Source organism: Cajanus cajan, chromosome 8 (assembly GCF_000230855.2).
Source record: "Cajanus cajan strain Asha chromosome 8, NIPB_CcT2T_4, whole genome shotgun sequence".
NCBI lineage: Eukaryota > Viridiplantae > Streptophyta > Magnoliopsida > Fabales > Fabaceae > Cajanus > Cajanus cajan.
In genome coordinates, this window is record NC_138524.1 from 53,799,795 (window position 1) to 53,823,666 (window position 23,872).

Consider the following 23,872-nt stretch of genomic DNA (forward strand, 5'->3'; position numbering starts at 1 on the left):
CTTCGGCAATGTTAAGAAAAGGTAAACTTTTCTTAGTTCTAAACTATATCTCTATTGAAAGTTAATGATCTTATTTTGTATAGTTATGTACTCATGTTTCTAGTATATGATAATGGCAATATTCCTAACTTGTATTTATTTCATATTTATAGTTATGAACCTGTATGGAATATTATTGATGAAAGGTGGGATAAACAACTCCATAGACCCTTACATGCAGCTGCATATTACCTCAATCCCCATTTCCATTATGACCCTAATTTTAGAGATGATGATGTTGAGGTTAAACAAGGGTTATACAATTGTATGACAAGGTTGGTGAGTGACTTGAATGAGAGGAGCAAGATCAGTATGCAACTTGCTGAATTTCATTATGCTAGAGGGTTGTTTGGTCTTGATACTGCAGTGGCTAGTAGGAAGATTATGCTTCCTGCAGAATGGTGGGACTTCTATGGGGATGGATGTCCAAAGTTAAAGAAGTTTGCAATCCGTGTACTAAGCTTAACTTGTAGCTCTTCTGGATGTGAGCGTAACTGGAGTTCATTTGAAATGGTAATTGAATTAATGTCTTTGTTTTTAGTTGTTAATTTTTTATGTTTAGAAATTAGAGTTTTAGCCTTATAGGTAATCTTGAAATTTTGATTTTTGTGTTCTATTTTCTAGGTTCATACAAAGAGAAGAAATTGCTTGCATCAAAGGAAGATGAATGATTTGGTTTATGTGATGTATAACTTGAAGCTAAAGAGTAAACAAGTGAAAAAAAATCTTGTTATTCCTTTTGATGAACTTCATTATGATGATGAGTGGATAACTGAGGAAGGAGATGCTATTTTTAATGGAGAGAATGTCCAACCACCACTTAGGGATGAAAATGAAAATGTGGATGATGGTGGAAATGTTGAACTAGTTGGAGATTCAACCAATCCAACTTTAAATGACCTTGAGGATTTGGTCTTTGATGATGTGAATATTGAAGAACCCTTATCATCAAATGAAGAGGATGAGCTTGAAGAAAATGAAGATGATGATGATGCACATGAATTTGTTGGAAGATTGGACTTTGATTGATAAATTTAGATCTTGTTTTATGTTTTTGATTTGTGGACTTATGTGTTTTCGACTTTTAGTTGTTCATGTATGGTTAAGATTTGTATTATGACATTTTATTGTTGTTATTTGACTTATTTCAGACTTAGAATGTTAAAATAGTGATATCATATTGTGTGTGTTTATGTTTTTTAATATCTTTTACTATTAGGTAGACTCTTACGAGTCTACGAGTTGAGTCTACGAGAGTTCCACGAGTTTGTGTAGACTCTCAAGTTTGATAACCTTATATACAATATATGCAAGCAAAACACAATTCATACATATATGACTCGCAGGCAAATTCAAAGGTGTCTGCAGACTATTTTTCGTTCAAATCATTGACATTGATCTTCAAATAAGAACAATAGATTATTCATATCACATAACAAGTTGTGAATTTTTCACTTTGTTCCTATGGAACAAATTTTTACATGAGAATGTTTGAATCAAGCTTCCACATATTTGAATCAAGCTTCTAACATTGAATGAGAATGTTTCATTATATCAATCAAGCTTCTACATATGTGAATCAAGCTTCCAACATTGCATGAGAATGTTTTATTACATCAACAACTTTGAAGTTTCTTGGTAGTCCTTTATAAACATACCGACCTTTAGTCTTCTTCCACATGATGTTATTTATTCATGAAGAGTATAAAGTAATGAGATCCAAGAAATCAAGAGTTTTGAAACTGGGATTTGTAGATATCATAACCAGTAGTGGTTGGAGTTACTGGACACAACCTAACAGAGAATGTGTATGACACAGGAGGAATCAAATACTGTTCATGGACACATGGCGACCAACTATCATCTCCACCCAATCCCATGTGCTTGTGATCCAGATGAATCTGTAATACCATAAAACATCAAAGACGAGAAATTGCATAATAATAATAAAGGTTAAATATGCTTTTAGTTACTGTAAATAGGATAACGTTTGTTTTTAGTCTGTAAGAAAGATTGTATCTCTTAGGTCCCTAATTCCCACAAATGTGTTATCTTTATGAATGTTATAAATTAGGGATCAAAAGATGACATTTATTTTTGAAGGACTAGAACTCAGACATTTACCCTAGAGACCAAAATCAGATGTAACCCTGATAAAAATTTCGATGAAACTTGAAATAATATATCAAAAAATGGCAATATTGCCATCTCGTGATACATTTGTGACATATTACCATAGCTAATGACTTTCAAATCATCTAATTTGTTCATAAATAAATTCATGTCACAAAGAACAAAACATAACCACACTATTCAAAATGAAGCACAAAATGAATAAATATACATTACATATAGTTACAAAAAATGTCAACACTAACTTTATGGGAAATACCGAACTTTGTCCCCATGATCTTTGGGCTCAAGTGCAATTATCTGCCTGATATTTAAAAAATAGTATACTACATTTACACCTTAATCTATAACATTATTCCAATTTCCACCCTGAGTAGTAATCACCACAAATTTCATGGATTAAGGTGCAATTCGCCATTGTTCAAAAACAAAACATACAGAGGAAACAATTGGACCAAGAGATCAGGGAAGCGAAGTTAAAGATCACTTTGACCTGGAAGGAACAAGTGCAAAATAATGAAACAAGTCGTAAATACCTCAATGTTATCTCCTTCAATGAGCTCTTCATTGTGTGTGGCACGGTCAAGTTCTGAGGTGCTATAGTAGCTTGCACTCATTTGCATTGGGGGAGAGCTGCCATACTTAGAAGCATATATTCCAAAACCATTTTTGTTTCTGAATGTCGCCCACCTAACATCAGCCCTACCTGAAGATTCCCCAGGAACAATATAAGGAACATGCAATTCACGAACATTATGTTCATAGATTGCAACCTGGGCTGCAGCTTTTCGATCCGGATAACACTCAAATGGTCCTCTTCCATACCAAGTTACTTGATCCAAAGACTTCTCCACATTTAACTCGATTCCCACGCGTGGCAAAGGAGGAAGATCAGGGTTTGGTTTTACATTGCATTCTATGATGACATCCCCAGAAGCATAAATTGTATATGTCATTTCTGTAGTAAATAGAACCTTTGACTTGTCTTGGTTAGAGATTGAACCCTCCTCACCCTTTGTAACACCAAGAAAAACCACCAATATTCTAACCATGTTCTCTGTCACATTTTGCACAGAGCAGCTCTCAGTATTAAAGTGGAGGCAGTCCATTCCAGCGTCTTTCCACCTGGATGAATAACTGGCTTGTCCTCCTCCTTTATCATTATCGGTAGGAGCTCGCCAGAAACATGGGAAGATGCCTTTTTTCATAACATGTACTCCTTTAACCTAGCATTTATCAGAATAATATAATATTAATACCAATGTTTCATCGAGTCAAAATAGCTGTATAAAGTCATACAAAAAATTGAAAAGTAACATCATGAAACTTCTATTCAAGAGGAAACATAAAAAAATATATTCTAAAAATTATGCATGTTTTCAACATACAGAAAAATGTGAAGAAGGAAAGGAGGGAAGTGGGAAGGCATAACAGATTTTGGGTATTGATTGGGAGGGAGGCTTAGGCTAAGGGGCAGAGTCTGTTATTGCAATTGTTTTTCTAGCTTTTCCTTTCATTTAACATTTCCTTGTGGCAATTTTGTGTTTTCTAGTGTTACCATTGTAATTGGACCTTTGCTTTGATTTGTCATCTATTTGCAGTGTTGCATATTCTACCTTTGATCCCTTATATAAGAAAGAAATGAATGCAATTCATTTGTCCTAACTTTAAGAAACATAGTCATTTTCAGATGTATTAATTGCTAATTTCCTTTATACCCTTAATTTATTGTGTAATCTATTAATGAAATACTCACTCATTCCCCTTGCAAGTGGATGCATTCATTGGCCTTATAACAATACATGTCACTCATTGATGGAAAAAATTATCCCTTGAATTAAAAGTAATGTCATTAGGTATAACCACCACTTAAGCCATTTAATTTATTGAGTATTTTTGGAGTAAAATTTAAATTTATGACATTATTAATTAAAATTAACTCAATTATTTTTATTGGTCTTGAAGAATTAATTGTTTGTTTCTTATATAAAGGACTGGAGATAATATCTAATATCAAAACCTTGAACCTAATATTTAGGTTTGGATAAATATGCAAACATTTAGGCTCCGATAAGAGGGTTAAAAACAAAAAGCAATTTGATCAGTGAATGTTGTACTTATTGTGATTGAAGATTCAGAGGAATTATTATTTCAAATTCTGAAACCATTATTCAAGACATTGTTCATTATATAACACGAAGTCAAGTCTTAACATTTTAAGAAGCCACTAGTCCAGTATTTTGCATCTAAATAAACTGCAATTGTTCTCATTTTAAATAGAAAAAAAAAATCCAATTTAATCAAACATTCAATGAGCAACAATAAATTCGAAGTTTAGATTTACCTTCCAGCTTTCAACTAAACCTGTTTTAGTGTTCAATGTTAAATCCCAAACATCTTGCTGTTTGACTTTGATTGTATCTCCTTCTGTTTCAGCAACCAGAGTGTCACCACTAATACTGATAGCCTGAAAACAACAATCATTCATAAAATATAATATTTCAGTTTAATTAATATCAACATATAGTATAAATTACTAAACCTCATACTCGGCCCTAGCAATACAGGTGCCTCAGTTATAAGATAAATAATAAATATGTTAAAAAGAAAATTACACGAGGATCGATGTTTCTCCTGGTAGGCAGTTGAACTTGAGTAGATGAAACAATATGACCAGCTTCAACCCATCGTGTGGAGTTCAAAAGTTTAGCCGTTATAGTCAGGGATAGTTCTTCTGCTGATGATGAAGCCCATAAAGAATACCATGGACCTGATTGCCAATCAATCGCATAACTACTCTGGGGCTTTATAGGGGCAAGGTCCAAAATACCAGATCCAAGATTGTATCCATCTGCAGAAATATACCAGCTGAACTCCAATCCATCAGTTGTTTGGAAAAAATGAGCATTTTTTATCTGCATAAAAAAAAAACAAAAAATTATCAAGTAACATTTGAATAGAAAAACACAAAATCCAAATAAACTATGAGTACCTCCAATTTCCCTTCATTTAATGTCACCTTGATTGGTTGGTATAAGTACTTAACCTCTGAAACAAGAAGCACAGCCATGACTAATGATGTAAACAAACGAAGAATGCATTGAAACTCCTAGAATGTGGTGTGATAAAAAATGACAATATGCTAGTTTACCGTGTAAAACAGGATGAGGTGTTCGATCAGGAAATGTGAGGCCATTCAAACAGAAATTCAAGTCATTGGGAACATCCCCGAATTCACCTCCGTATGCCCAATGCTTTGTACCATCTGCATAAACCTTCACCAGGGCCTACATGCAAACAATGTATAAAAATAAGATAGAATACGATACAGACAACATAAAGTAAAGTCAATCATTCATCAATTGGTTATGGTATTCAAAAACCACTCACCTGATCAACCCAATCCCAAATAAAGCCTCCTTGGAGTCCAAATGTGTTGTCAATTGCTTCCCAATATATATGTAGATTACCATTACTGTTTCCCATTGCATGTGAATACCTGCCATTTGAGTTGGACATCAAAAGTAAAATAAATAAATATATACATATATATCCATCACTGAAAACATCAGGGTTAGAAGTCATATTATATTGTTGACGTCAAACTACAAAATCATACTCGCACAATATCAGAGGACGTGTTTCAGTTGGATCATTTGCAATTTTCAACATGTCCCAAACACGCATATACATAGGGCACACAATATCGGTGCATGGAGTCCTGGATCCACCTCCTTCGTAATGTAATACCCGTGATGGATCTCTTCCTCGAATCCAACCTGATGCAATAAAATGAAAAGAAAATAATTATATTAGTAAGCAATTTTTCAAATAAATTGTAATGGCAGAATCAATAAATAAGTTGCTTGAAATACATATGCCAACAAACAGTAAGTGAGCTACCTACCGGCTAAAGCAAAATGATTTGATCCAAATCCAGATTCATTCCCTAAAGACCAGGAAATAATGCATGTGTGATTTTTATCTCTCTCAACCATGCCGATCACACGATCTAGCATTGCAGTTGCCCAAATTGGTTCCTTAGTAGGATGCTTGAGATGTGTAGAATGGTCAAAACCATGTGTCTCAATATTCGCTTCATCTATCATATACATGCCAAACAAATCACATAGCTCATACCAACGTGGATGCTGGGGATAATGGCTGTTCCTCACAGCATTAATATTGTTTTGCTTCATTAAGACCAAATCCTGCAAACACAACAATTATTAGTGGCTAAAAAGAACACAGCATGTGGCCATACAAGGTTTTAAAAGATGGTCCACGACTGCTATTTTGGCTGCATAATGACTGCATTTGTGGCAACATCATTCACATTTGTCTGCAACATCAAGGATAGTGAAAAAACAACCGCAACCACAATTTTATTGAAGAGGAAAAAATGACTAGCAGTACCTTGATCATGCAGGATTCTATGCTTGCCTTTCCCACTTGTGGATGATGCTCATGCCTGTTCACACCTCTTATTACAACAGCATGTCCATTAACAAGCAGCTGTTTGTGGGCTTTAGATACTTTTCTAAATCCCACCGGACAAGATTCACAGTCAACAACACGACCAAATCGATCTTTCAAGACAACAACTAGGGTGTAAAGATATGGCTGTCAAAAATGCAAATAAAAATGATACATTAAAAACCAAATAGGTAAAAGAGCAATAACAAAGAAGTGGGCATATGAAGCTTCAAGAAGATCAAAGTATGACAAACTTCTAATTGTCAAATGCAGAAACGTGTAGGCCAAAAACTGTGTCCTCCTCCTGGAGAATTCTCATATAAATAGTATTTAATTACAAGCTGGCAAGCTGATTCTCAGCCCAAAATATTAGCTAACTGACATATACATTTATCCTAATTAAGAAGAGAATAACAGTTACATCTACAGCTGTGATATCCTATTTATGGAGAGAATAACAGTTACCAAATGTACAATTAAATAGCTGTTTTAATGACCAGATATTCTGTCATTAATTCCATTGACATCCCCCCTCAAATTGATGCTGGTAAGTCTACAAGCATCAATTTGCCAACTAGGAAATTGTGACGTTGTCGGGTCAAGGATTTAGTGAAAATGTCAGCAACTTGAACAGATGTTGAGACATGAGGTAGAGTAATAGTTCTGCGGTCATAGGCTTCTCGGATTGAATGACAATCAACCTCGATGTGCTTTGTACGTTCATGGTAAACTGGATTTGCTGCAATTTGAATGGCACTTGTGTTGTCTGCATGTAGCGGAGTGGATTGTTGTGGAGGGAATCCAAGCTCTGTCAGAAGACCGCGCAACCAAATTATTTCTGAGCATGCAGCAGACATGGAGCGATACTCAGCTTCAGTGGATGATTTTGAGACTGAATCTTGCTTCTTGCATTTCCATGAAATTGGAGCATTACCCAAAAACATACACCAACCAGTGGTAGATTTCCTTGTATCTGGACATCCAGCCCAATCAGCATCACTATAAGCTTGTAGTTGAGGAGAGGAACCTGCCGGGAAGAATAAACCTCGGTTGGAGGTGCCAAGGAGGTATCGAACGATTCGGTGCACTGCTGAAAGGTGGAAATGTCTAGGAGATTGCATGAACTTACTAACAGTGTGGACAGCAAATGAAATATCCGGGCGAGTGATGGTTACATATATCAGACTACCAACAAGCTTGCGATATAAAGTGGGGTCATCAAGAAGATCACCTTCTTCGCGTCTTAATTTGACATTAACTTCCATGGGAGTGTCAACCGAGGCTGCATTTGCAAGGCCAGCTAATTGAACTAGATCCTGAATATACTTGTGCTGATTTAAAAATATGCCTGCAGATTGATAATGCACCTCTAACCCCAAGAAGTAAGTGAGTGGACCAAGTTCTTTCATGTGGAAAGTTGAATGCAGCAACTGTTTGATGCTAGAAATAGCTTCTTGATTAGAACCAGTCACCACTATGTCATCCACATAAACAAGAAGTACCATAATGCCTTTAGAAGTCCTTTGTAGGAAAAGGGATGGATCATATTGACTTTGTGTGAGGGAAAAGCCTAGTAGTGTGGATCGAAACTTTTCAAACCATACTCTCGGTGCCTGTTTCAAGCCATATAAAGAGCGTTTTAGCTTGCAAACATTATTAGGTGAAGGTGCGGGCATACCATTAGGAAGTTTGATGTAAACTTCCTCCTTGAGGTCACCGTGGAGGAATGCATTTTTGACATCCATTTGATGTAATGGCCATGATTGTGATGCAGCAAGGGCAAGAATTGTTCGCACAGTAGTCATTTTGGCAACCGGTGCAAAGGTCTCGTCATAGTCAAGTCCATATTCTTGCTTATTACCGAGCACAACCAAACGAGCCTTGTAACGGTCTATGGATCCATCTGAACGAAGCTTTACAGAGAAGACAAACTTGCTGCCAAGAGGTTTAACGGATGGTGGACATCGCACAACATCCCATGTTTGATTTTCTTCCAGTGCAAGGAGTTCTGTTTCAATAGCTTTCTGCCAACATTCATGCTCCATGGCTTGTTTATAAGAACAAGGAATAGGAATAGAAGATAATGTTGCTGTCAAGGATAAAGGAGAGGTAAAGCCATACTTTTCTGGGGGTTTACGAGCCCGAGAAATTCGTCGTAAAGGAGCTGGTTCTGGTGCTTGTACTGGATCAGCAACCAAGGATTGATCGAGAGGGGGCCTGTTGGTTTCCGAGGGCTGATTTTGAATGGCATGAGTGCGCCTTTGGTAGGTCAAGAGCGGTGTAGATGAAGGTTGGCCTGCAGGAGAGTTAGAAAACAATGGCAGAACAGAGATTTGAGAAGAGTGAAGATCAGGATTTGCTGAAAAAAAATATTTATTTTCTTGAAAAATGACATTTCTTGAAATCCGAATTCGACGAAGGGTAGGATCATAACATAGAAAGCCCTTTTGGTGAGGAGAATACCCAAGAAAAGCACATTGAACAGATTGTGCAGTGAGTTTGTTGCGCTCTTGGGGAGGAAGATGTAAATAACACACACAACCAAAGGCACGAAGAGTGGAATAATTGGGTGGACGACCAAATAAGCGAGTGAAAGGAGACTCATTATTCAATGATGGAGATGGCAAGCGGTTTATAAGGTGAACCGCAGCCGAGAGAGCTTCACACCAGAACCTTAATGGCACATAAGACTCCAATAAAAGGGTGCGGATAACATCAAGCAAATGACGGTTTTTTCTTTCTGCTACCCCGTTTTGTTGAGGAGTTGAAGGACATGTTCGTTGAGAAATAATGCCATTAGTTTGCAAAAATTCTTGAAATGAATGAGATGTGTACTCCCCCCCATTATCAGACCGAAGAATTTTAATATGTGAAGAAAATTGAGTCTGAACATAAGCATGAAAAAGTTTGAATGTTGAGAATACTTCGGCTTTAGAGCGCAAGAAATAGACCCAAGTGAAACGCGTATAATCGTCAATAAATGTGACAAAGTATTTGTATTTAGCATGAGAGATAATAGGTGCCACCCCCCATACATCACTATGAATCATATCAAAAGGTTTTCTGACATTCGATTGATGTGTTGGAAAAGGTAAAGTTTTACTTTTGCCAAGTTTACAAGGAATGCAATCAAAGTGAACAGCATGAAGAGGTGGTGAATTTTTATTTCCAAGAAAACCAGATTTGAGTATCACATGAAGTACATTTGAGCTTGGATGTCCAAGACGCTTATGCCACAGCTGGTAATCAATATGAGCAGAATTACAAGAAACAAAAGGTAAGGGAAGACTTGGAGACAAGGAGGATTGGAGTGGGAAAAGACGTCCAAGTTTAGGCCCCTTCGCGATTATCGTCCCTGAGTGTTGATCCTGCACAAGACAACCAGATTTTGAGAACTCTACTCGACAATCATTGTCAACTAACTGACCCACAAAAATGAGATTACTAGTAAGACTAGGAGAGACAAAAACATCAGTTAAAGATGAAGAAATATCACCAGTTGCTATGATAGGCAAAGAATTTCCATCAGCAGTATGGATGTTGAGATTTCCAGAATATTTTGTGATATTAGTGAGGAATTGGGCATTGTTGGTCATATGATTGGAAGCCCCAGAATCAAAATACCAAGGTGAAGATATAGAAAAGGGTTTACCTGAGAATCCCAAAGCATAAAAGGCTGAAATGATCATTTGTTGAACAATTTCAGGAGTCAAAGTTTGAACAGGAGGAGGAGCAACGGGTTGGGCAGCTACGGTATTGTCAGAACTGCTAGGAATGGAGGAACCAACCACAGTTGTAAAAGCTGTTGCAGATCGCCTTGGTGGTCTTGTTGGGCATTCTTTAATAATATGCCCATCCTTCTTGCAGTAACTGCAGAATTTTTTTGGACAGTTTGAAGCATAATGTCCAAATCCTTTGCAACAGAAACATTGAACAACACTCATGTCGCGGCTTCTGGACTTACCTTGTGCGGCATATGCCACCGGAACAGCAACTGATTTTTGTTGTTCAATGGTGAACTGTGTGAGAAGACGTTGTTCTTCACGCAACAACTCATTCAGGCATGCATCCAATGATGGTACATGGTCTCTATTCATGAGATTAGACCGAATACCTTCAAAATCAGATCTCAATTTCATAAGAAATTGATCTCGTTTGGTAGTGGCATGAACTGATTGCACTGAACGCAAGCCTTCAGAAGTCAGCTTTTCATAAACTATATCAGTATATTCGGCCCATAAATTCATGAAATGAGAATAAAAATCAGAGATGGATAGACCATCCTGTTGAAAAATGGCTATGTCATGTTCAAGCTGAAATCTTCGAGCAGTGTTGTTTTGACTATAGATTTTCTTCAAGTAGGTCCACATCTCTGCTGCCGTCTTGAAAGGTCGAAGGTTCAGGACGATGTTGGGATCAACAGAACCTATGATCCATGCCATGACTTGAGCATCTTTGACCTCCCATTTGGCATGTTCATCCGTCTGGTTGTCTTTGTCAGGAGCAACAGCACGACCATCAACATGACCCCAAAGATCTTTTCCTTTGACAAATATCTGGAACTGAAAAGCCCAGGCTGAGTAGTTCTTGCTATTAAGGCGAACTAACAAGACATCATATTTTTCAGAAGACATGAAGAAGATACAAAACCGGACTAGAAAAAAAACAAGAACTAGATATGAACAAGGACAGAGCCGAGACAAGATAGAGGACCGAGAATAGTGAAATCTGGAACGAGACTGGAAAACAAGAGAGAAATGACTAGGCTAGGACTGTCTGCCTGACTGATACCATGTCAAATGCAGAAACGTGTAGGCCAAAAACTGTGTCCTCCTCCTAGAGAATTCTCATATAAATAGTATTTAATTACAAGTTGGCAAGCTGATTCTCAGCCCAAAATATTAGCTAACTGACATATACATTTATCCTAATTAAGAAGAGAATAACAGTTACATCTACAGCTGTGATATCCTATTTATGGAGAGAATAACAGTTACCAAATGTACAATTAAATAGCTGTTTTAATGACCAGATATTCTGTCATTAATTCCATTGACACTAATCACATAAAATATTTGATAAATCACCATCAAGACACATGTCCTCAACCTTTCCATACTACTTTCAGAAACTCTTCAAAATATTTATTTGCCTATCATCACTCATTGGCTATGAAAACAAAATATGCCATACATGAAAAAATACATGAGAAATGGTAAAGAGACAAGAAACTCGGGACATTTTCTGGATTACAATTGTGGAGTAAGCATTAAAAAAAACTCAATAACTACACCAAAGTTATTTTCAATAGTAATGTAGCTATTAGTTTGCTAATCAATGAATAAACCCGCCCTTAAACACATGAAAAAATATGATTGAAATTTCTTACTTTCTCTGCGGACCAAAGCTTCGGTGATTGCAGCTTCCCCATAAGCACATAGCCATGAAACCCTAATGGTGAATCATTTGTTGGTTGGAGCTTTATGTCTGCCACATTAGATGAAAGGAGATCAGGATTCCCGTCAGAGTTGTACCAGCTTGCAGAATCAAACAATGTAGCTTCTATAGAATAGTTTGTAAGAACATTATCCTTGGATGTCTCTTGCAATTTATCTATTTTTACATCAACCTGGATTATATATGCATGAGATGAAATTCATAATATATCCCAGATAAAAATAATATATGAATAAAAATACCAGTGTTTTTATAACATGAATATAGAAAACAAAGGTGAATTTTATGGTGAAAATACAGGGAACATCACTTCATTTATAAAATTTTGATAATTGCATTCACTTTTACTATGAGAGATAGAGAATTGATGAGAGATAGAGAATTAAGAGAGAGAAAGTTTTTGTATTATGATCAGGTAAAATAACAGTAGTAGTATCTGAAGGATATCAGTTACATATATAGAGCTAACAAACCTAACCAACTTGATGAGTTGGCAATACTAACAGAAAACAGAAAATATACAATATTAGTACAAGAATAATAAAAGTATTTATTATTCTAGTCTCTTCTCTAATACACCCCCCACAAGCTCAAGGGGGATGAAGCATGTCAGATGGATCAGCAACATTGAGCTTGGAACGCAGGGACAGAAAGCGCTTGGGAGACAGTGCCTTGGTTAAGAGATCTGCATATTGATGCTGAGAAGGAATATGCGAGACAACAAGAGCTTTGCTGATGACTTTTTCGCGAACAAAGAAGATGTCAAGTTCCATATGCTTAGATCTGGAGTGAAGAACAGGATTGTGAGACAGTGCTACTGTGCTTTGATTATCACAGAGCACCATAGGAGTGTTGAGACGAACTTTGAGTTCTTGTAGAAGGGACTGGATCCACAAGACTTCAGTGACAGCTTGAGCTAAGGCACGATATTCAGCCTCAGTACTCGACCTGGCAACAAGCAATTGTTTCTTGGACCACCACGACACAAGATTAGGACCAAGGTAAATATAGGCTGCCGAGGTAGATCGTCGATCATTGGGATCAGTTGCCCAATCAGCATCAGTAAAGGCAGTAAGGCTGAAAGAAGAGGAGGACCGAGCAGGCGTGAACACAAGACCATGTTTGAGAGTGCCTTTGAGATACCTGAGGATCCTCTTAACCACCTTCCAGTGTTCCTCCATTGGAGAACACATGAACTGACTTACCTTATTGACACTAAAGGCAATTTCAGGCCGTGTAATGGTGGCATATTGCAGTGCACCAACTACAGACCTATACAAGGTAGGGTCATCAAACAGAGTTCCGGTTTTAGCAAGTTGCTGACCCCCAATCATAGGAGTGGAGATTCCCTTAGAGTCTTCCATTTTAACCTTGGTAAGAAGATCAGAAATATATTTGTGTTGAGACAACAGTAACCGGCCATCAGAAAGAGACTTGACTTCAATACCCAAGAAGTAGTCAAGTGTGCCAAGATCTTTAAGAGAAAAGATGGCATTGAGGTGATCAATGAATTTTTGCAATAAGGAGGATGAATTGCCAGTGAGGATAATATCATCCACATAAATGAGCATGTAGACAGTGGCAGATGGAGTAGAAAAAATAAACAAACTAGGATCACACTTGCTTTTGTGAAACCCAAGCTTCAGCAAAACAGAAGTCAATCTGTCAAACCAGGCACGAGGAGCCTGTTTGAGACCATAAAGAGACTTGTGGAGTTTACAGACAAGATGTTTGCTGTTGGGTTCAATAAAGCCAGGCGGCTGAGACATGTAAATATCTTCCTCAAGCATTCCATTTGCTGGATGGTGACAGGCTTAACAACAGGAGAAAAGGTTTCAGAGAAATCAACACCAGGTTGCTGATGAAAACCCTTGGCAACAAGTCGGGCTTTGTACTTGTTAATAGAGCCATCAGGATTTTCTTTAAGACGAAAAACCCATTTGCAACCAATGGGTTTTCTACCAGGAGGTAATTCAACTAAAGTCCAGGTGTGATTGGCATGTAAGGCAGTGAGTTCAGCTTGCATGGCAGAGAGCCAATAAGGATCAGTGAGAGCAGATTTGACAGTTTTGGGTTCAATATTAGACAGCAAGAGAGTAGGGTTAAGTCGAGGTTGTATAATCCCATTTTTTGAGCGGGTGATCATGGGATGAGTATTAAGAGGTGGAACAGAAGGTGAATGTGAGGAGGATGAAGCAGTAGGGGAATTTGTAGAACTGTTGACTGGCGTAGAGGAGAGAAGAAAATTGGATTCAGAGGATCCAGAATTGGTGGTAACAGCAGGTGATATGAGGGTAGAGGAAGATGGATTGTGTGAACAGACAAGGGAGGGAAGTATAGAGACAGAGGTGGCAGGGATAGAAGCAGGAGTTGCTGTAACGAAGAGGTCATGATAAGGAAATCTCCCTTCATTGAAGATCACATCCTTGCTGATGTATATACGGCCAGATCTGCTTAAACATTTGTAACCTTTATGAAGAGAAGAATATCCCAAGAATACACACTCCTCAGACCTAGGTTGAATCTTGTGTTGATTGTAAGGTCTTAGGAAGGGAAAACAAGAGCAACCAAAGACCTTTAGAAATGTATAGTCTGGATCCTTGTTATGAATTAGTTTGTAGGGTGACTGAAAACCAACAGAGGAGGAGGGAAGTCTGTTGATTAAGTAGGTAGCAGTTAAAAAGGCATGATCCCAAAAGTTTAGTGGTAAGGTCGAATGATGAAGCATTGCCAATCCAAGTTCAACTATGTGCCGGTGTCGTCGTTCAACAGTTCCATTTTGATGATGTGTATAAGGACAAGTGAGTCTGTGAAGAATGCCTTCTTGTTGGAAGAAGGATATTAAGGTGCGAAATTCACCTCCACCATCTGTTTGAACAGACTTGAGAGGCAGTTGGAACTGTTTCTCAGCCTGGGCTTTAAAATTCTGAAAGTTGGAGAACACGTCTGATTTTCTACGAAGAAGATAAATCCACACGTATTTGGTGCACGCGTCAACACACGTTAGGAAATACAAATAACCACAGCTAGATTCTAAAGATGCTGGTCCCCAAACATCTAGAAAAACAAGTTCAAGTGGTTTGGAATAAATCGTAGTGGAAGGTTGAGAGGGAAGCCTGTGAGACTTTGCAATACAACATGAGTCACAAAAATCAGAAATTTTATTTACTATAGGAAGACGAATATTACAAGTTTGTAGAGCTTTAGTTAGGGAATCATGGTGAGGATGCCCTAATCGTAAGTGCCACTGTTTATATGTATTGGGAACAACAGAATTACATTTTTCAGAAAAGAAAATACAAGGGTCAGATTTAGGAAAAACTAAATGCTGCTCAATATTAGTATTGGAATAGGTCTTCGTCGCCAGATGCGGATGAAAGTGATAGAGACCATCTTCACCAAGTGTCCCTTCAAGAAGAGTCTCGTTCAAATCCTGTGATTTGACAAAACAGGAATGAGGATAGAAAACGAAGTAGACATTGTTGTCTTTGGCAAATTTTGAAACACTTATAAGATTTTTGGTCAAAGAGGGAACAAGTAATAGGTCTTTGAGAGACAAAATTGTGGAGGGATGCATGGGGGACCGAAACATATTAGAACCTATTGAGGTAATGGATGTACCTTGGCCATTGGCCATTGCAATGTGCTCGGCACCAGTGAATTGAGCACTTTGCAGGAGATACTGAGGGTCCGGAGTGGCATGATGGGAGGCACCAGAATCCGGAATCCATGCAGTGGCAGTGTTTAGTGTAGGAGCAACATGTTGAGCAGCAGATGCAGATGCAGTACGTGGATGAATTGGTGGGTTGACTGTTGCTGCAGGATAGGTGAACCCAGGAGGTTGAAAAACAGAACCAGGAAAGGAGCCACCCAAGGAATAGGGAGACCACGAGGCTGGACCAGAATGTCCAAGCATGTTAACAGTTCCATGATAAGGAACAGCAGCAGAGCCAGGGTGCTGAGACACATACCCATGTTGAGAATTGGGGCCATAGGTGGGGTAAGGAGTAAACAATGAATGAAAGGGTAACCAAAAACCACCCAAGGTTAGACTATGGGAAAGCTGATAACACGTGGAGGCTTCATGTCCACGTTTGTGACAAATCTGACATTGAACAGCAGACCCACGATTTCTTCCTCCACGAGATCCACGACCACGACCTCCATGATTATTGAAGCCAGCTTGAGGTTGAGGCGAAAAATTCTAAACAGGGTTAGGCTGAGGGTTTGTCATCTGAGACGGCTGAAAAGCCAAATTGACATTAGGGACACCAGTTGGAACAGAAGTGGCTTGAGCAAGGTTAATGGATAGGGGTTCTTGGATAGCAGCAACCTTTGCTTGTTCCAGTCTTGCTTCCTGAGCAAGAATCATGTTCTCGAGTTCAGCAGGGGAAAAATGATCATCACGACTGACAAATGCAGTGACTGTGGAAATTAGGGAATCATATTCTGGTGGAAGACCCCCAAGAATGCACTCAGCATGTTCACGAGGGGAAATGGGACTGCCAATAGAGGCAAGGGTCTCAACAATGGTGCTAATGCGAAGGAGGTAGTCGGAACACGATCTTGTTCCTTTCTTGATGGTGCGAAGCTCTAGTCGTAATTGCGTGGCTTTGATTTTGGTGAGGGACTGAAAATGCTGAAACACCAAATCCCAAATCTGGTAGGAATGACGGCACGAGACAACACGAGCTTGGATGGATTCAGATAGGGTTGCAAGAAGCCAAGAAAACAACAGCGAATCTTTGCGGTCCCAGGCAGCATATTCAGGATTGACAGCATTGGCATCACGATCCTCAGCAGTAAGAAACTTCAAGGGAATTTTGGGGTTGACGACAAAGCGTTCAAGATCATGTGCACGGATGACAGCGGTAACTTGTTGCTGCCAGGTCATAAAATTTCTTTCATCCAGTTTACATGTGACGGATTGGGAGAAGGTGTGGGAAACAGAATTGTTGGACGTTGCGGAAGCGGAGGCCATTGGAGCAAGGTTGGAAGAGAATCACAGAGGAACCAAACACGACGAACAGAATTAGCGCGCGGAGAACAGAGTCGCACAGAAAAGGGCGCAGGAGACAAGCCACACGAAGAATCAAGATCTCGGGCGCGAAGAGCAGAATCGCGCAAAGAATCTCAGGCGCGAAGAGCAGAATCGCACAAAGCAGGGGGCGCACGAAGCAAGCCACACGAAGCAATCAACTAGACGAGGAATCAGGATCTCAACAAAAAATCTCAGGCGCGAAGAGCAGAATCGCGCAAAGCAGGGGGCGCACGAAGCAAGCCACACGAAGCAATCAACCAGACGAGGAATCAGGATCTCACCGAGCCCACGATGATACCATATGAGAGATAGAGAATTGATGAGAGATAGAGAATTAAGAGAGAGAAAGTTTTTGTATTATGATCAGGTAAAATAACAGTAGTAGTATCTGAAGGATATCAGTTACATATATAGAGCTAACAAACCTAACCAACTTGATGAGTTGGCAATACTAACAGAAAACAGAAAATATACAATATTAGTACAAGAATAATAAAAGTATTTATTATTCTAGTCTCTTCTCTAATATTTACAATATCAAAACAACAAAACAGAAGAGACTTAAAAATAATTGGATTTAGGTAAAATAATACTCAAGCAAGACCGGCAACAGATACATAATAATAGAATAATGACATTAAAAAAATGAGCATAACTAAACAAAATATTTATGCTTACCAGTATCTCTGCATAAGAAAAATCTTCTGCGAGGTTTGATTTGAAAAAATAGTCAGTAATAAATACCTACATACCAAATATTTTGAAAGATATTAGCATCAAGCAGGGTAAAAAAGTGACAAATCACACTTCAATTATCATATGTAAAATTACTGACTTACTTTTTGACCATTTATGATATGCACTGACTGACTCTAATAAGAATGCTTCTCATAAACAATACAAAGCACAAGTAAGGAGAAATTTTGAGAAAACTAACCTCTGGCTTTGCCATAAGAAGAACATCACGGTGGATGCCAGATAACCTCCATTGATCCTGGTCTTCAAGGTAAGAACCATCACTCCATCTAAACACTTGAACTGCTAAAACATTCTTAAGGTCTGAACCACATGGATGACAAAAATCAGTGATTTCAAACTCTGCAGGTAGTCTACTATCTTGGCTGTCATTGCAAAATAGAACCAAGAGTCGATTAACATGAAACCTTGATTCATGTTATATTTTTTCTTCATAAATATTATGTAATAAGACACTTCATGCCATATCTACCAAAATAAACTAACATAAGCCCTTTCATTTTAGCATTACCACACTGATCTCTGCTATGTTTGGTGCGGGACTTACACTAGAAGTGACAAGATGGTAAATAACCTTGAATGATTAAACAACAGCAACGGTATTTTCTTCATTGTATAGACCAAAGTTACCGACTTATCATCTATTTCACAACCCAATTTTGCATTACTGCGAACATTTTCTCATCTACTTTCTTTATGTGGTCCCCCAATTATATTTACTTGAGTTGAAAATACAAAAGAAAAATACTAACCAGCAAGTATGTAGTAATGTTTAAGAGCGTGAGGTCTGCATACTAGAGAGAGAAGAGAGAGATAGATACCTATATCCTACAGGATGCCCATTTATCCATGCACAAAAGGCAGAATCAACTGCTTCAAAATGCAACAAAATTCTTCTACCTACCAAAAACCAATCAATGTTCCATAGAGATAGAAGTAAGTATTTTAAACTAAAATAAAGAAAGCACTTACAGGGACTTAAAACCAACCAACATTTCCTCAAAATAGGATTACAGATAAAGGGAAAAGAGAACAGTGTGTGTGTGTGTTCCATCAAACTCATTGTGAAATGCATAATAATTACATTTGAAGTACAAATACAGAACCGAATGAAAACAAAGGAATGACAAAACCGAATTCCTTCATAGAGCATTTTGATCAAGAAAAGAGAAAAAAAGTAACATTGTTAAGAAATTGAGTAAGTCATACCCTCCCATTCTTTAGGAATCTGGAAGTATGTTCTGTAACAGCCTGTAGGATTTTCCACTGGAACAAAAGGAGGATCTAGTGGAAATGGATACACCACGTTTGAATATATAGGACAGTCAAATCCATGTAATTGCCAATTTGAAGGAACTGTCCAATTTAGAAGAAAATAATTAAAAATTGATAAAAATATCATTACTAACTGAGAACATAAAATGACCAAAATCAATTCAAATACAAAGAAAATCACAGCATTTCAACACAACAACAAACTCTAGCAAAGCAAATTTTAGAGAACATGGTGACAAAACTAAAGTAGACAGTGAGGAAAAAATTACCTATTGCATAGAAAAAAATATATCCACTTAAACAAAAGCACTTACCAGGCAAAGTTTTCCACTCTGAATCCTGAAACTCGCTTCCATAAAAATTAGTAGGGACATTGTTGGGACTGTCAGCAACGAAAAATTTCCAATATCCAGACAAGGACTTAACAAAAGGCAATTCTTTGACCCAAAATGCAGCACAATCAAGAGACCCCTGAACAGCATCATCATTCCAAACAGCAGACTGGGAAGCCAAAAAATCCACTTTGTTGCGCTGATACCAATATTTAAGAGATCCTACACATATCACAAAATATTAGTTAGAACTTATAACGTGATCAAATTTAAGGAAATCCAAAATCATATTAGCTCATACACTTATTTTACAATTCTTTCTCAGTAATCATCAATCTCAAAAACTAAAGTCACTAATTTGGACTTATTTCCTGTGCAATGGACCATTGGTTAAGTTTATAAACACTTATAAGAGACCAGTATTATACATCCACACTTCATTTTCTTTAATCATTTCATCCAGTTCACATGTTGCAAACATTTACCAACAGTTTTTCTTGAATCTTTCATTCAGCTGACATGTTTCTCTTAGAATAGCGGATTAAGCCTAACTCAACCCTACAAAACCGGCTTGTAAGGTGAGGGTTGCTTTCCACTTATATACTATTCAATTGCCTAATCTCTAGTCGATGTGGGACTTGGGTTTTTCCCAATACACCCCCTCACGTCCAGCACTATTGGGCTTCGTACGTGGATAAATGGTGGGTAGCCCGTTTTAATGATCTAGGATTGGCGGGACTTGAGTTTTTTTTTTTTTTCTCAATACACCCCCTCATGCCTATGGCGCATGTATTAATGAATGGTAGGTGGCCCATTTTTAAGAATCTATGATAGCTCTGATACCATCTTAGAATAGCGGATTAAGCCTAACTCAACCTTACAAAACCGGCTTGTAAGGTGAGGGTTGCTTTCCACTTATATACTACTTAAATATTAAGATTTGAGAAAAATAGTGTGTGTATTTCCCACACTTCTTTCATTTTCATTATATATAACATATTGAGTACATAGAAATACTAAACCCTAGGAGTCTAAGACATCACACCAGACATATAAAAGAAATATTAAATAAATACAAAGGCTTCTCTAATAAGCTATTCTAACACTCCCCCTCAAGCTGGAGCATATAGGTTGTATGCACCAAGCTTGGAACATAAAAACTGAATGCGAGGCCCCCTCAATGACTTAGTCATAACATCTGCAAGTTGTTCATTGGATGTGACAAATTTGGTAACAATTTCCTTAGATAGCAACTTCTCTCTAACAAAATGACAGTCAACTTCTATATGTTTAGTTCTCTCATGAAATACTGGATTGGAGGCAATGTGGAGTGCAGCTTGATTATCACAATACAACTTCATTGGATGACCTTCACAAAACTTTAACTCCTGAAGAAGTTGCTTAATCCACATAAGTTCACAAGTAATTAAGGCCATAGCACGATATTCAGCCTCAGCACTGGATCGAGCAACAACATTTTGCTTCTTACTCTTCCAAGATATGAGATTTCCACCTAGGAACACACAGTAGCCAGTAGTAGAGCGTCGGTCTATAGGACAACCAGCCCAATCAGCATCACAATAGCCAGAAATTTGGCTGTCTCCTTTGTCCTCATACAATAATCCTTGTCCTGGTGCCTTTTTGATATATCTAAGGATACGTAAAACAGCATTCCAATGATCAATATGAGGGGCCTGCATGAATTGACTAACAATCCCTACTGCAAAAGAAAGATCAGGTCTTGTGATTGTGAGATAAATAAGCTTCCCAACCAATCTTCTATATCTCTCTGGGTCTGTGAACGGTTCACCTTGATCAGCCATCAACTTTTGGTTAGGATCCATAGGACTATCTATTGGAGTACAGTTTTACTCCTTTATTGTTATTTTCGGTTATTATAGATAATTAGGTTATCTTTCTGTTATTATAGATAATCAGGTTATTATTCTGTTATTATAGATAATTAGGTTATTATAGACCAATCTTAATTGGCTCTATAAAACCTGTCTTGTACTCTGTTTTCTACAGTTAATCAATTACATTCTTTGCCTATTGCAAATCTTCTCTCATCTCTCTCTCTCACTCTCTTACTCTTTTTATCTCTCACATATAATTCCTTTATGGTATCATAGAGCTTCTTGATCCCCTTCTTCTCTTCGTTCGCGCTCGTCCAAAACCTTTCCATGGCTGAATCTGCCTCTACAATGAATTCTTCCCCACCACCACCGCCTCCTCCACCAATTCATGCCAACCCAGTCAACACCGTCCCACCCAAGAATCCTCCCTCTAACTCCCATCCGTCTCTCACCTTCTCTCACACCATCTCCGAAAAGCTTGACACCAAGAACTATCTTCTTTGGTGTCAACAGGTTGAACCCGTCATCAAAGGTCACCGTCTTCACCATTATCTTGTCAACCCCCAAATTCCTCAAAAATTTGCAACTCTTGCTGACCGAGATGCTGGTCACATCTCTGAATCCTATCTTGCCTGGGAACAGCAAGATCAATTGCTACTATCTTGGTTACAGTCCTCCATGTCTAAAGACATGCTTACACGAGTCATTGGTTGCAAGTCCTCCTTCCAGCTTTGGGACAAAATTCACACCTACTTCCACTCTCATATGAATGCCAAAGCCCGCCAATTGCGCAATGAACTTCGCAGCACCACCCTTGACAATCTGTCCATCTCTGAATATGTGCTTCGAATTCAAACCCTAGTTGATGCCCTCACAGCCATAGGCGACTCAGTTTCTCCAAAGGAACATCTTGATATAATTCTTGAAGGTCTTCCCGAAGAATACGAATCCACCGTGTCTCTAATTAGTAGCCGTTTTGACCTTCTAACCATTGATGAAGTCGAGACCTTGCTCCTTGGCCATGAATCCCGTCTTGACAAATTCAAGAAGAAAGCCGCTGCCTCCATTAATGTCACCACTGCCGTCACTGAACCTGACCCATCTGCCACAAACCCACAAGCACACCTTACTCATCAAAACAATCAATCTGGCCCTTCTCATCGTCGAGGGGGTCGTACCAATTCTCGTGGTGGTCGTTTCTCCAATTGGGCAGGACGTGGTCGAGGCAGATTCGCTGGGTACCAATGTCAAGTCTGCCACAGGTATGGACATGTTGCCTCTGCTTGCTATTATCGTTTTGATGAAACCTATGTCCCATCCTCACCCCTTGAAGCACCCGCGTACCCCTCCAACAACCAACATACAAACCCAGGCGCATGGTACAACAATCAACCTACCTTGTCTTCTCCTTATCAGCATGGAATTCTTGGACCTAGACCTCAATTTACTCCTCAAGTCCAATTCACCTCCACCCAGCCACAACCTCAAGCCATGATTGCATCATCCTCCTCTTCCAGCAACAACAATTGGTATCCGGATTCTGGGGCATCAAATCATGTTACCAATGTTTCTCAAAATATTCATCAATTCACTCCTTTTGAAGGACCCGATCAAATCCATGTTGGCAATGGACAAGGGCTTCACATTAACTCCACAGGTGTTACCACTTTTCATTCTCCAATCAACCCTAAGTTTCAATTTGCTCTAAACAATCTTCTATTTGTACCATCCATCACAAAAAATCTAATCAGTGTTAGCCAATTCTCCAAGGATAATTCTGTATATTTTGAATTTCACCCCCACATTTGCTTGGTCAAATCACAAGACACTAATGAAGTTCTTCTCCAAGGCTCGGTTGGTTCAGATGGCCTGTACAAGTTCCCTGCACTCCTTCCTAATCCCAGTACGCAATCTGTCCAGCAACAGCAACTGGCCAGAATTTTTTCTGTCAATACTGCAGCAACAAGCCCTGTTTCCTTTGCCACTTGGCACTCTAGATTAGGACATCCCAATGTTGATGTAATGAAACATGTTTCCCGGAACTACAACATTCAACTTGTGAGCAATAATAAATCAAATTTCTGCACTCCTTGTTGTCTTGGTAAATCCCACAGATTACCTTCCAATCTGTCCAGAACTATTTACAATACACCCTTTGATTTAGTATACAGCGATTTGTGGGGACCTGCTCCGGTTACGTCAACTTGTGGATATCAATACTATGTAACTTTTGTCGATGCTCACACACGCTTTACATGGATCTACCTTCTCAAGTCTAAAGCTCAAACCTTTAATGTTTTCAAACAATTTCACGCTATGGTTAAAAATCAATATCACCACCCAATCAAAGCCTTGCAAACTGATTGGGGTGGTGAGTATCGTTCCTTCACTACTTATTTGAATGAAGTTGGAATTCAACACCGTCTAATCTGTCCACACACTCACCATCAGAATGGAGTTGCTGAAAGAAAACACAGACACATTGTTGAACTTGGTCTCACGTTGAT

At 38.5% G+C, this 23,872-nt stretch overlaps 1 protein-coding gene across 3 annotated transcripts in view; it reads right to left on the minus strand.

Annotated features, from left to right (window-relative positions):
* Positions 1 to 1,411: 1,411 nt before the first annotated feature.
* Positions 1,412 to 23,872, minus strand: part of LOC109813642 (glycoside hydrolase family 2 protein) — a 42,264-nt gene continuing 19,803 nt past the window's right edge. For all 3 annotated transcript variants that reach the window (XM_020377866.3, XM_029274427.2, XM_083062615.1), the window contains 16 exons: positions 19,492 to 19,731; positions 19,112 to 19,258; positions 18,724 to 18,802; positions 18,084 to 18,267; positions 17,825 to 17,890; positions 12,038 to 12,277; positions 6,589 to 6,795; positions 6,080 to 6,383; positions 5,792 to 5,951; positions 5,563 to 5,671; positions 5,324 to 5,459; positions 5,165 to 5,220; positions 4,788 to 5,087; positions 4,517 to 4,639; positions 2,709 to 3,398; positions 1,412 to 1,940 (listed from right to left, as the gene is read on the minus strand). In XM_020377866.3, coding sequence (XP_020233455.2) covers positions 1,767 to 1,940; positions 2,709 to 3,398; positions 4,517 to 4,639; positions 4,788 to 5,087; positions 5,165 to 5,220; positions 5,324 to 5,459; positions 5,563 to 5,671; positions 5,792 to 5,951; positions 6,080 to 6,383; positions 6,589 to 6,795; positions 12,038 to 12,277; positions 17,825 to 17,890; positions 18,084 to 18,267; positions 18,724 to 18,802; positions 19,112 to 19,258; positions 19,492 to 19,731 — 3,215 coding nt within the window. In that variant the 3' untranslated portion in view covers positions 1,412 to 1,766. The remainder of the gene's footprint in view (positions 1,941 to 2,708; positions 3,399 to 4,516; positions 4,640 to 4,787; positions 5,088 to 5,164; positions 5,221 to 5,323; positions 5,460 to 5,562; positions 5,672 to 5,791; positions 5,952 to 6,079; positions 6,384 to 6,588; positions 6,796 to 12,037; positions 12,278 to 17,824; positions 17,891 to 18,083; positions 18,268 to 18,723; positions 18,803 to 19,111; positions 19,259 to 19,491; positions 19,732 to 23,872) is intronic.